Source organism: Adiantum capillus-veneris, chromosome 2 (assembly GCF_014529385.1).
Source record: "Adiantum capillus-veneris isolate H3 chromosome 2, ASM1452938v2, whole genome shotgun sequence".
NCBI lineage: Eukaryota > Viridiplantae > Streptophyta > Polypodiopsida > Polypodiales > Pteridaceae > Adiantum > Adiantum capillus-veneris.
In genome coordinates, this window is record NC_140932.1 from 8,560,801 (window position 1) to 8,575,283 (window position 14,483).

Here is a 14,483-nt window from a genome sequence, read left to right on the forward strand (position 1 = left end):
TGCATGGAGCCGGTCCCCCCTCCAAAAGGCTTTGTATTATGGTTTCTCCCATCAAGAGAGACATTGTACAATACAATTCTTTGTGTTCCTTCAAGACTAGCTAGTGCAATGAAGATGGAAGCTTCATACACCAAGCAAAACACTTAATCAAACACAACTTGAATTATCCCCGTTCTCAGACCCAAGACCTCACACACCTTCGAAGATGGTGAGAGCTAGCAGGGTATGAGAGTAGATTGAGAGGAAAAAGAAGTATCTTACGAGAAAGAAGTACATCTCCTCACATAATCACTCATATTAGCATAGCTTAGCTTAGTAATTAGCTTGGTAGAGAAGATGAGCATGCATTGAAGCTTGGCTCTTGGTTGGATTTGCATCCACATGCCAAGAGAGTGTTGATGTAGGCTTCTATCTCACAAGCTTGGAGTAGGTGATGAGCTCTCCATTAAAGCTTGGGAGGAGATAGAGTGTTTTCCCTTCACACATGGTCAAGTGTGAGAGTGTGAGAGTGAATGCCCAGCAAAAATCAGCCCCCCCTCTCTCTTGGGCGAGCCCTAGCTGCTAAGTTAGGCTGGCTTTTTCCTCATTGGACCTCCCCAGGTCAAGCCAATAGGAATTAAGCAGCATAAGTGATAGCCTTCTGACATGTGTCCCCCTTTCCCCTTTTGTGAGAGCTTTAGATAATTAAATAATTAAACTAAACTCTCATTGGACCCCTTTGCCTCCTGGCCAATAGGAATCAGGCAAGCCATGGGGCTTCTGAATGCTCATTGGACCCCTTGGGAGACTGCCCAATAGTCTTCTAGGACACTTAATTCTTATTGGTTTCTTTTATTAAATGTTTTTAAATTAATTAAACTAGATTTACTCTAGCTTAATTCTCATTGGTCCACTTCAAGGGTCTTCCAATAGGAATTGGGCACACCTTGTGGGCATCTGGCCTAGGGAGCTGACATGTGTCCCTCATTCCCTTTGTGTAAAGGGAGCCTGTGTGTGTGTGTGTGGTTTTCTCTCTCATCCCCTAGCTTTGGGGCTCGCCCCCTCCCATGTAGGGATGCAGAAAGACTTTTTGGGCACACACACTAAGCATCCAATTTTCCCTTAAGGTTGACCTTTGGACACAACCTTTGAATTTTGGAACCTTAGCATTTTGGAAGTCTTAATGGGCTGAACCTTAGGGTCTTTTTAGCCCGTTGTTTCACATGGCTCTTTTGCAGATGGCCCCCCCTTTGGATCCCTATTTTCCCTCCTTTGGATCCCTACTGTGGCCGGTCTGCTAACTTAACCAATATTCTAGCTTTTTCTCCCTTGGCACTTCCCCACATTAAATGATCAGTTTAATATGAGAAAATCATTTAGGAGAATTAGATATTGATTATTATGACACATACAAACAACAATTAAAAGAGCAGACCTAAGAGTTTAGAAGTCTTGTGAGGAAAGCAATAAGCAAGCTAAAGAGGACCTACTTAAAACCTGAGGTGGTCAATCAAGCACAATTCTTTAGGGCCATCAAACCTAACAGATGTCGGGGAACCATCAACATGCTCACGAATGAAGGTACTGTGATGCGAGACCCCAACGGTATGTCCAAGATAATGTTTAATTACTTAAGCCATATTATAAGACAACCAGAAACCCGCTCTAGAGAAGTGGAAGATGCGGGAGCCGCACTTTTCAACACTACTAACAGAACTGTAACACCTTCAGAAACAAACATACTAAAAAGGCCTTTACCAAAGAAAAATACACACTTGCACTACACTCTTTGAGCAAAGAAAAGTCTCATGGATGGGACGGCATGGCAAATGATTTTCTCAAGGAATGCTAAGCAGACATAAAGACTCCTATTACACGATTGGTAAACAAAGCTCTTGCCGATGGGTGTTGTGAACAAGAGTGAAAAAGGGTCTCATCATACCTATCACAAAGCTTCCCTATTGTTCTTATGTCTAACGCTAGAGATCGATCACAATGATGACAGTTGCATATAAAATCATTGCCAAAGCAATTTCCCTTAAGCTACCTCCACTATTTAATAAACATTCACTCCCCACCAACACGACTTCCTCAAGGGAAGACCAATTTATGATAACATAATGGAAACTATGATTAGCATCGAGCATGTTAATTTCACTGATCAAGAATGTATCCTTTTATAGCTTGACCTAGACAAAGCGTATGACCAGATCGTTCGGTTATACGTAGACGATGTTATGAAAGTGTTGGGCTTCCAACCTTGAATATGCCAAATAATATGCACCCTAGGAGTTGGAAACCTTTCAGAGAATTGTTGTTTGATAACAGAATTTTGGGAGCCTTTCAAGTTAAAAGGTCAACCAAAAAAGGTTGCTCACTAGCGCCAGTATTGTTCGCAATCAGCTCTCATCCGCCTGTCATAATGTTGGAGGCAAGCATTGCAACAAGCGAAATTCAAGGGTTTGGGTTGAAGAAGGCTCTAGAAATTATCCAAACGTTTGCCATTGCCTTTAGATCCAAGTGTAATATGGAGAATTTGAGACTGATTTTACTGACAAAAAATGACTCGGTTACCCCTTTGAGTGGTCAGGAGAGGTTGTCTCAAAAGGAAAAATCTCCCACCATCTTGGAGCCCCCTTAGGGGTGAGGACTTCTCAAAAAGGTTTCAGTGGGCAATGGACAAAGTTCAAAGCAAGATGCGAAGGTGGGCATATGTCCTCCTTTCATTCCACAACAGAGTGGAAGTGATAAACTCGTTTTTGCTCCCATATCTTTCCTTCACATAATGTGAGCATAGCTAAAAAAAAGTTTTGTTATTTTAGAAAGCTCGTGTGAGTAAGTCAAGCAACTCTCTCTCTCTCTCTCTCTCTCTCTCTCTCTCCATATATATATATATATATATATATATATATATATATATATATATATGTGTGTGTGTGTGTGTGTATGTATATATATATATATATATATATATATATATATGTATATGTATACGACCTACATAAGGGCTTAGTAAACCTTGGAATTCTTAGGAGCAATTGTGGACCATTGGACAAAGCTTGTAGATTCGTGCCACAAAGTAAGCTTTATCTTGTATTCCTTGCTTGTATGAGGGCTTTAACTAAGCATTGCCTTCTGCATATTTAGACCATGTGAGAGATAGTTGATAGTTGTTTTCCTATTTCTTAGTTGTTCCCTATTTCTTCTTTTTTAACAGTCTGTGAAGCAATGAGCATCAACTAGTTCTACGGGATTGCACCCTCACAATGACACCCATGTCGTAGAGGTTGAACCATAATGGTTGCGCTTAAAGCCACACGTCTTTACAGCTATGCCAACACCCCTTCATTGTTTTGTTTTCTTATTTCATAACAGAGGGACATTCAGTAGTGGGTCACACACACTCTTTTTTTAAATCCTCTTATGTAGGCCATTGTGATTTTTCACCTTGTTAGAATGGTGCATACAGTGTTCATGTACTGCGTTGTCACAAGAAGTTTTGGACAAATTCTCACAATAATTCCCACATTGTGACTTACCTCAACATCATGACCTTCTGTGAGGGAGGGCACCGCATACCTAGCTAGGTACGATTGGGGGCAGGGGACCGCCGGCCCGGTGGGGGGGGGGGCACCACCGGGCCGGCGGTCCCCTGCCCCCAATCATACCTAGTTAGGTATGCGGTGCCTCTCGAGCAAAAGCTCATGATGTTATTCATTGTATGCAAAACACTGGAAAAGACACCGTTTTTCTAAATGAGAAAATTTCTAAATCTTCTCGTGTGTGTGTGTGTGTGTGTGTCCACCCCCATGAGTGAACGTGGATGCCGAAGTTTGTACTAGAAAAGCTTAAGCCTGCTGGAGGCCATGTTAGAGGCCTACAAAGTGAGTAAGAAAAATCGAAGTGCTCTCAATGTCAAGCGAAAGTGTCACAATGCAAATTCCTACAGAGAGAAAAGTAGCGCTTACTTACTTCACCAAATGCAAATAGGCATAAATCAAATCCTATCCTGCTTCAGTAGTGGGGCTTTTACATATAAGAAATGCAAAGAAGTGCCATAGCCTTTTAGATGGGGTAGGCACGAGCATGACTAGAAGTTGTAATTTTTTGGTTCTACAAATACAATATAATTGACTCACAATTGTGAGTTGTGCCCCAAAAAAAAAAAAAAGAGTGACATAGCCTTAGATGGGGTAGGCAAGATGGAAACAATTGCTCAAAATCACAAGGCAAGATTCTTGTGTCATTCCTATAAAAGTGCAACTTGCTAACACAACATACACGACCACCATCTTTTGGAAGCATGGCTAGAGCTAGGATCCATGGATCCATGAAGAGCTTCTTCTTGCATTCAAGAGAAAGCATGGCCTTGGTGCTTGCCTTCATGGTGGCAATGTTAAGCTTCAAAATGGTTTCCGCAATTCAATACACGGTGGGAGACTCCGTCGGATGGGGCCTAGGCAATGATTTACAAAGTTGGTCGACCCAATTCAAGTTCTCTGTGGGCGATGAGCTATGTGAGTTCTCTCCTTCCCTCACTTTGTGTCCCAACTCTCTCTCTCTCTCTCTCTCTCTCTCTCACACACACACACACACACACACACACCACTTGCACAATCTCTCTCCCTCTCCCCAAACAATGGTTTAAGTGAGTAATCTCTAGATTTTACAATTTTGATTTAGAATCAGTTGATTGGAATTATTGGCAGAGTTGAAACCATTGAGCTTGCTTTGTAGTTTCCCTCATAAAAATAGTTTTTCCATCTCTAGAGGGGTGTGTGTGTGTGTGTGTGTGTGTGTGTGTGTGTGTGTGTGAGAGAGAGAGAGAGAGAGAGAGAGAGAGAGAGAGAACAAAGAAGCATGAGTGGATGGTAACTAGGATAGTGAGCATGAATTGATGAAGAATTCTTTTTTGGTTCCTACAATGTAGATTTTCCATATCCGGCTGGCCAACATAGCGTACTATTGGTGACCGAGGAAGACTACAAAGGTTGCAACATCAAGAAGCCCATTACATCAGACAATGGAATGGGGAACATGGTGATCACATTGATTAGTGCAGAGACATATTATTTCATATGTGGTGTCCCAGGACATTGTGAGCAAGGGTTGCGCTTGAGCATCGCGGTGGAGCATGAAGCACCTTCAACAAGTGACACAACATCGCCTCCTAAGGAAGTTGACAATGATTCACCAAAAGTACTAACCCCCCCTCTTGATTCCCATTTAGATGATCCAACCCTTAATAGCGGCAATAATTTCCGTCGAAATTCATCATCAAAACTCTATTTCAGCACCCCAGTCTGCATAGCCTTGATGATCTTGTCCATATCTTGCACTCTTCGTTTGGTTTAGGCTCAGGCCATTTGAGCTACCCCTTGTACATATAGTTAGTATGCATGCTTTATTTAAAATGCTTTTGGTAGGAGCCACATTTTACTAATAAGAGAGACATTGGCACAATCCCTTGTACTCAAAGCAAAAGAAGAATTGGACATTAGACAGATCTCCAATGCTTAGAGATTTCTGGCTTTAGGAGCCCAAGAAGAAGAGGTTGATACATTTCATGATCCATAAGAAGAGGTACGCGTGCTATCTTAATAAGACGCTCCCAAAAGAACAGAGATTAGGGTGGTGTCTAGTCATCATTTTGTAAGAATAAATTTGTTCGCCGACAATTGGAGAAAAAAAATGTCAAGAAATTCGAAACTTGTTTATATCATGGTAGCATAAAGTTGTAATCTCAGCATATCTCTCAAGGATTGTGTGATTTAGAGCATACAAAATGGTTTAGGTTGTTTATTTTTTAGAATGGACAATCTTGTCTCAATACTTGGCTCACTAAATCTGTAACAATCTTGTCTCAATCCACTTCTTTGGTATGCACAATTTGTGGAAGGACTTGCAGTTTTTTGGTATGTACAATTCATGAATGTAGAGCGTGCGCAACGCTCGTGAAGGCCTCCATACACTCTCTCACTCTCTCTCTCTCTCTCTCTCTCAATGTTGACCTGGCATGCTAAAACATGCCTTGGAGAAGGGAGAAAGGCATACAAATTTTGGTTTGAAAATGGCCCCTTCATTTAAGGCTTCAAATGACTTTCTTTAAGAGAAATGCCAACTTTTTGTTATGGGACCTTTCACAAAAGGGCCACATTACCTAGAGCCCCAACCTCCATCATAGCAAGAAATTAACCATAAACAACCCAGCCTCCGACAAGGAACAAACCACAAAACCATAGCAGATAGAGTTGCTAACTACAAAGCAAAAGAGAAGTACCATCGCATACGGGGGGGACTCTGGCAACTCCATCATCGAGAGAGAAGCTTCATCCATCCGGACCACAACCATGCAGGGTTTTTCATGTAATTCTTTTTTGTTTTGCTAATTCTATCTAACTCACTATTGTGACTTTTTTTGTGTGGGGGGGGTGGGGGGGAAGAATAAAGGGCCACATTACCTTTACATTTTGCTAGATCGTTTTAGAATGCCTTAGGGTAGTGTTTGAAAAAAACCACCATAACTTTTTTATTATTTAAATACTTGATGAGGGAGACATTTTATACCGAAAGAGTTTCACATCAGCTATCTTTTGACATCATGTTGATTCAAAATCATAGCATATTATGGGAGATTGAATTAGAAAGATTTAAATTTCCTTGAATTGGTGCATACAATTTGAGCGTCTCTAAACCGGGTCCTCTACCCTAAGTGAGGCTTCACCTTGTTTTATAAGGTAGGGAAGCATCTAAAACTAACCTCACTTTCTGCATGCTAGACATGGGCAAAGGCATACAAGTCCAAAGTCTCTTGACATGTATGTATTGAATTTATCTATTTGCAAGCATGAACGCTAATTGAGGCTAGCTATGGCTATTCTTTGAGTGAGATCGTTTGCAAGGCATAGGCAAGGGGGCTATGAGGGCCCTTTAAAGGTGCATGTAGCCTACAATTGCATGTAGCCAACTTTTAAGATCTTAGTGTAGGGTAATCGCTTATGAAACCATCCCATCCCATCTCCCCCCCCCCCCCACACACACAAACCACCACCAAAAAAACCCACCCAAAGGTCCATTTTGTTGGTCCAAACACTAACCGAAGGCGGTCTGCCCTTGTCGATTATTGGGTTGAATTCCCAAGACTCCCCATGCACTACCCATCTCATCTAGGTTTTCAAACTGGGTAGATTTTTAGGGGGAAGACCTAGTGTAGAGTATATTCCTTCTTTTTTAAGAAAAACAAGAAATGTTAAATTAGAAAGGAAAGATTACAATGTAACCTTAAAGGAAGGGAAAGAGGCTTTGCAAGGAAAAAGCTATCGTTTCTCATGATACCTCTCTCTTTGGAGTAGTAGTTGAGCATGGCAGCACTCCAAGCTTTCCAACTAAAAGTTCTCTAATGAAGATGAAGGGGACCAAAAAATACATATTTGATAAGATGAAGACTGCAATCAACAGTTCTTTTGCGCTCCCTAAGAAGAAGATGACAGTAGACTTGAAGTTGGTTGCCAAACAAGGTAGCATTCCTTTGACGCAAGTTGAACCACAAATATTTGATTTCTGCAAATGCTCCATAAGGGGATATCAAGGTGAAAGCATTCTCCCAAAAGTAGCTCTTTGAAAGTAAATGGTTGTGGGTGAAGAGTTTGACAACAGTGTTGAAGGACCTAAAGAAGCTTCCTTGATTGGGGCCACTTGAGGAAAATATGTTGAATGTCTTCATTCTAAGCACATCTATGGCACTTCCCATGACCTATATGGGCTTTGAGAGCTCTCTGTATAGTCCAAATACCTTGATGGAGAATACCTTGAGAGCTCTCTGTCCAAATACCTTGATGGAGAATGAGCCAACTCAAAAAAGTGTGCTTTATTGGTCCAAATACATTTGTATCTATAAGACCATTGCTTGGCACTCCACTGGACTTCCCATTTGAGGTTAAGTTTCTTCTTTAAAGCTTCTCAAAAAGGTGGATGTGTTGAGAAATTCTAATATGCCTTCAATGCAAGAGTAGACAAATTCCAGGCTTTCCTTGGTTTCCCACTCTTCAGGATTTCTTTCATCCCAACTAGCCTACATAGACGTCTTGGCCAGGATCTTTGATCTTGAAGAGGGAAGTAACCGACCCCATACTGACAAGTTGGTCTAGACCTTGTAATCTTGCAAAAAGAATCTATGGGAGTGTCTCTTGATAAGACACGCCCAAAAATCAATAAACGAGATGGATCTAAGAATCCATTTTGTTGCCAATTTGTTGTCCATCTTCTCCATTGGGTAGGCAGCATACATCCCAAGCCACTTTAGGAATTTTGGGGACTTCGTCAAGCCCTCCCTAAATGAATCTTCTAGACAAAGTAGTGATTTTCATAAGTTGGCAACATACATCCCAAGCCACTTTAGGAGTTTTCTAGACTTCATCAAACCCTCCCCAAGGGAATCTTCTAGACAAAGTAGTGATTTGCATAAGCTAACACTTTGTCAGTTTCCAACGAGAATGGAAGAAGATAATTGAGGGCAACATAACAAAAGTCCTTGAGCCTAGTTTTGGGTGATAGGATTGCCAAGAGAAAACCTTTTTCCTGAATTTATCCACTACCCATTGCCTCCTTTGAGATAAGCTGACTTTAAATCCCATAGGAATCCCAAGGAACCTGAAATTTTGCCATCCTGTAAAATTTGACAGCCAGCAGGCAGAGACCTGCGCTAGAATATTTCCATCAGATCCCTGAAAGCCATTTTAGGCATGATTGATTACAAGACTACTTGCTTAATAGAATATCTGAAGACAATTTAGAAATGCATCAGTGCATTGAGAATGAGCTCTAAGCAATGCATTTGTATCATATGCAAACATTTGTAAACATAACTCTTTGTCTAAGCCTACAATATTGAGTCCCTTAATCTGACCCTATTGTTGCGGACGTTTGGGTATGTGCAAGATCAGGTGTACCTAGTTTTGGCAGTTAGGTGGAAAGTGTGACACTCAGGGTTTTTAACACATTTATCTACACCTCGTATGCTAGCATGGCCAACTAGGATTGACATGCTATAATATACCCTTGGAGAATGAAAAAAACTCGATTTTTTAATCTTTGATAAAATTTTGACCCTAAGATGTACACTAAGGATAATCTAAAGGTTGCACATAAGTAAAATGGATAAAAGATAAGCTTATGAAGCCTAACTGCACACTATATTTTTTCTATGGGCTCCTTGTACCACAAACTATAATATATATCAAATCCATGAGAAAATATTAATTATTTTATTTATCATATTTTTTATAAGAGTTTAATTTCATCTAATGTATTCAATGTAAATTTTCCAAGGAAAATCTATCAAAATTCAACTGTTAAAGTATAGTTTTTTTCGTCTCACCACATTCCGCATAATTATATACGCACATGACTGTAGGATCTTGAGAAATTAGCCTTGCATCTATAGATATCTTGTGTAGAAATAGTGATGTAAGAATTACTAGAATTTTTCACAAAGATAATTACTAATAATTTAAAGAAATGAGCAAAAAAACTCCAATAATTCCAAATATTCTCTTTAAGCATATGCAAGATTCATGTGCAAGTTTAATTCAAAATTAAGTGAGTGACAAGAGACTTATAAAAGAATTTATCTTAAGATCACAATGTTGTGACAGGGCATAACAGGTCAAACCAACAGATTCCTTACACACAGTAGGTACTATTTTCTTTAGTTTGTTTAGAAATCAGGCCTTTTTGGTGTGTTAGTACATATGGCTTTTATGTGACCACCAATTCTTGGCTCTTAGAAATGAGTATAGCTAGGGTATCATGCAATAACATTTGCATAAAAAGCTTTCTTTTTTGCACTCTAAAGTTGCATAAACTACCAAAACTGGGTACATCTGATCTTGCATACACCCGTTTCTTGACTAGCCATCCCAAATCATCTCAGGAGATAGCATAGAGGAGGAGGGCTAGAGGGCAACCTCGCCTAATGGATCTCATCAGTTTAATAAGATCAATGAGTTTTCAATTAATAGAGATCTTAGCAAAGGCATTTCCAAATAAATGTGAACAAGACTAATAAAGTTTTTGCCAAATCCAAGATCAAACAAAAACTGCAAAATAAAATCCCACTTTACCCTGGGCTTTATCAAAATCCACTTTAAAGAAGTAGAAAGCCAGTTGCATGCTCCATACCCTCACAAAGAGAAATTGTGGCATGTAGAATAGACCTTCCTTTAATAAAGCCCCTCTGCTCTTAAAGAATGATGTTATCCATGATGGGGCTTGATCTTCTAGCTAGGGACATAGCAAAGATTTTGTAAATAGAAGTCAGACAGGTCATGGGCCTCCAGTTACTGAGATCCTCCTTGGTCTCCCTTTTGTGGATAAGCTTGACTACCCTAGTGATAATGCTAGCAGGAAGAGCTCATTTTCTAGTAACTTCTTCCCAAACCTTGAGAAAGTAAGGAGCCAAAAATTCTTGATGAAGAACATAGGAATGCCATCAATGCCAAAAGTTTTACCAGCCTTGAGTTTATTGATAGTTTCTCTGAGTTCACTTTCATACTTTTGATAATTTCATATTCACAGTCAGAAGAGTCAGATTTAGTATTTACTCCATTGACCTGATCATTGGGGCTCGCAGGAGGTTAAGGAAGAGGTTCTTGATGATCTTGAGAAGCAGCTAAAGGAAGAGGTTGGTCCATTGGTGGAGAGCCATTAATATTTGAGGGGGGCTGAGAAGAATCTGAAGGAAGAGGTTGGTCCATTGGTGGAGAACCATTAATATTTGAGGGGGGGTTGAGGCTCAGGGGGAGCATCGGTTTCAAAGGGGGTCAATCTCCCTACACCCTATTTCCACTGTCAAGCTAAAGGTAACTTTGCTCTGCTCACCCCTCCCCCCCACCCCAACAAACCCCCCACTTCTCCTTCCCAAGAAGCACACAAAGGTGGACAAGCATCACATGATTTCTAAATAGCTAAAAACTCCTTAAATTAATGTAGCCCCAGAGAAGAAAAATGACCAAAAACCCCAACATATTTTAAATCCTAGCTACTCTCCCAGTTTTTAAAGAAAGCGAAGGAGCTAGCTTCTAAGTCTCAAATTTTGATGAAGTTGAAACTAACTCTTCAAAGCTCTCAAGCAGCAAGTTAACATGCTTGATGGGGAAACATTACTTGATCTCAATGAAGCTTCCCCTCTCCTTGACCAAGCCAACAAGGAAATTATTCCTCCCCACCAGTTACCCTCCCCACCCCATGGATATTCATAACGACAATAACGAGCACATGCATCAGTCACTCAGATCACACCCAAGAACAAAAAAGACAAAAGGTCTAATAGATGAAGTTAGTCTCATGGAATGTTAAGGGTCTCATTGACCTGCCAAATCCAAGAAGCTTCAAAGGTTGGCTTATTGGCAATCTCAACAACAATGTGGCACTTCAAGAAATTCACAAGAAGATTTTCTCGTGTAAGAAAATAGAGCATTTTTCAGTGTTTTTCATACAATGCATAACATCATGAGCTTCTGCTCGAGAGGCACCGCATACCTAGGTAGGTACGATTGGGGGCAGTGGACCACTGGGCCCCCCATCGGGCCGGTGGTCCCCTATCCCCAATCGTACCTAGCTAGGAATGCAGTGCCTCCCTCACAGAAGCTCATGATATTGGGGACAGGGGACCGTCGGCCCCAATCGTACCTAGCTAGGTATGCGGTGCCTCCCTCGCAGAAGCTCATGATGTTGGGAATGTGGGAATTATTGTGAGAATTGTCCAAAACTTCTTGTGAAATCAAAGATATGGGTGAAGACTTGATCAGAAGGTTATCATAAATCTCCACCCTCCATTGTTGGTTCTCCTCTAACCACACCTAGAGGTTCAAGGGGTTCTACCATTTCTCTTGGGACATGTAGCAAGCATTGGTGTGGTATTTTTATTTTCAAGCCCTTGCCTTGTTATGTAGTCTCTATCTATGTGGCCGGCTTTGTCAATTGATAGGAAACAATTATGGGAGGATCTTCATTGTGTTAAGAAGCATAGTAGAATCCTTAATGACAGGTTCTTAGGGATGTTAAGCTTTCCAACAAGCCCTCGTTAAATTCAAAAGGTAGGTTGTTGATAGCTCCTAAAGTTGAGATTGCTCGATTCGAAGGATCTTGCAAATCAAGCTCTCTCCCTTTTCAACATCAAGCTAGCCATTGAAGATCTCAAAACAAGTAAGAATCCAGGAATCAATGTTCTTCCTAGTCGGTCCTTCCACACTCTCGAGGACATCCTTGCCCCATTGCTTCTTTAGATGTGGGAAGAGGCCCTCAAGCACAAAGCTTTGCCTTGCCTATTGCTATCAATACATGTGTAATTAAATTACTCCACAAGAGGGGGCATAAGGGGGAACTTTCAAACTGGAGACCCCTTACCATGCTTACCACATTGTATGAAGTTTTTGTCATGGTAGCGGATTTCCTCATAATGCAGCAATTCATGTTCAAAGGTTAACTAATAACCATGCTAAAATTGGTATCAGCTCCTCTCAATCTCCCATCCCCCAATGGCTTTTTGGGCAAGATTGCAAAGCTATCAAACAAGGTGGAGTCTCCACACTTCTCAGCATTCCATTAGGATTCAATGTATCTCTTAAACAAATATGGGAGTGGGTAATCTCTAGATTCAACAATAAGTCGACCAGGTGGATTCGAATTCTACTTTTTGAAGCCTCTTTAGCAGGAGGAGCTCTTGTCATTAATCATTTTCTCTCATTGTATGTTCTTTATTTCCTCTCACGCTAGTGTCCTCCTGACACTCATCTCAATGGTATCACCAGTTGAGCAGCGAACAGCTCTCAGAATCGAAACAAAAGGCATTAGATGTTGGATATGGAATAAAAGTGAAGGCAAATGGTGTCAGATCATGAGCTACTCTAATTTTACCCTCTATAGCATGAGAAATCACCTATTGCACAACAAAATGAATCCCTTTCCAGAAGAGCAACTTTAGCAATTGAACTCTAGGGACATTGCCTCCCCTAATGCCTTGGGGGTTTTCTTTTCTTAAGAATCCCGAATACCCCTTCGCAGATCTTTGACCCCCCCTCTTCATGACAAGCTAAATCATAGATAGAGAGTTCTACTGGATAGGATAAAGTGGCAATTCATGTTTAAATCAATCTATTCAACTGAAAAAGTCAATTCTTCTCTGGCTTTTAAATTCTTCCTCACTTGCCTTTAAATTGTTCTTTTTCAAATTCAATTTTGATACCTCTCAAAAAATCTGTAGGTTTTCTCCTACTTGGAAGCAAATGCTACTAGGAAATTCAACCAAAGCTCTTTCTGAACAAGGCCCAAACTGAATTCCTTTGGTTAGCAAAGCAATAACTATTTTTTGAGAGGGCTTACCAAACTATGAGAAGACCATTTACTGGTGTTAAGCACTAGTTGAGATTTGAGTAGCTTAAAGTGTATGGGGCTTGGCTTAGTGTCGTCAGTGACACGTGTGCTTACTACTGTTTGACCAACATCAACAAGCAACAAGAGATTATCATGAATGGCTGGTTATCCAATGCTTTTTGTATGGCCACTCCAAATGCTTCTATTTATCTAATACAATTCCAAATGCTCTTAGCAAAGTCCCGTTCACTGAATTGCTTAGCATACAACTAGAGCTCTTTGACCCATGTGCTTAGAATAGCGCTCAAATGAAAAAATAGGTTTTTACAACCATAGGCTTGGCATTTGTCTTTGTAACTCATTCTGTAATCGTGCTTTCCCCTAAGTAACTCTTGTTCATACAAGCATCTTTGCCGTCTTTGAGGCATCACCGAATATTGGAGGTGCTTTAATTCGCCGAGGGTTTGTTATTGTGCTAACTATGATATGTGAAGCTAAGCACATGGCATAAGGGTATTAGAACTCATAGTCCACAACCTAGGCTTGCACCTCATGCTTCCTAACTTTTTAAACCGATATCGCCATACCTAAGCTAATTCTAGGCAGGCTGGTGATTTTCTAACACATTTATATCCGCTCTCAATGCAAACTCATTTGAAACATGGACCTTTGGCTTTGATAATCCAACTATGGATTATCAATTTCTAAAGGATGGATCTTTGGCATTTGACTTATTGGATCCATAGGTGATACTACCATGGTATATGGCTTAGCATTCCCCAAGCATAAATGCTTTTGGGATAGGCACCTGATGGTCCACGCAGAGTGTCCTGATTCTTCCACTTGTCTGAAATCTAGGTCAGCGCTCATTAGCAAGTCTCTAAACGTCTGCATAGTGTTTCTTAAATATCGGTTCCTGGACTCATCCTACAGGTTTTGAAGGGGTAGCTTGCATTTGCTGTGTTCTGCTTTTCCAAACTACCGTCCTTCAGAACGTGATTGAGCTTTACAAACCCTCCCTTGGAGGTCTTCATTACTGGCATGGTCAACAATTTCGTTCGCTCGATTCTTATGATATCCATACAAGTAATCCTCCTCATTATCCAAAGAAGTTGAGAAGGAACATACATCCC

General features: G+C 40.6%; 1 protein-coding gene across 1 annotated transcript; it reads left to right on the forward strand.

The window, feature by feature from the left end:
- Window positions 1–4,250: 4,250 nt before the first annotated feature.
- Window positions 4,251–5,486, forward strand: LOC147462347 (blue copper protein-like). Its single transcript, XM_086525986.1, has 2 exons — window positions 4,251–4,496; window positions 4,910–5,486. Exons 1-2 carry the CDS (start codon window positions 4,283–4,285, stop codon window positions 5,332–5,334), a joined length of 639 nt encoding a protein of 212 aa, XP_086382112.1. The 5' UTR covers window positions 4,251–4,282; the 3' UTR covers window positions 5,335–5,486.
- Window positions 5,487–14,483: the final 8,997 nt, after the last annotated feature.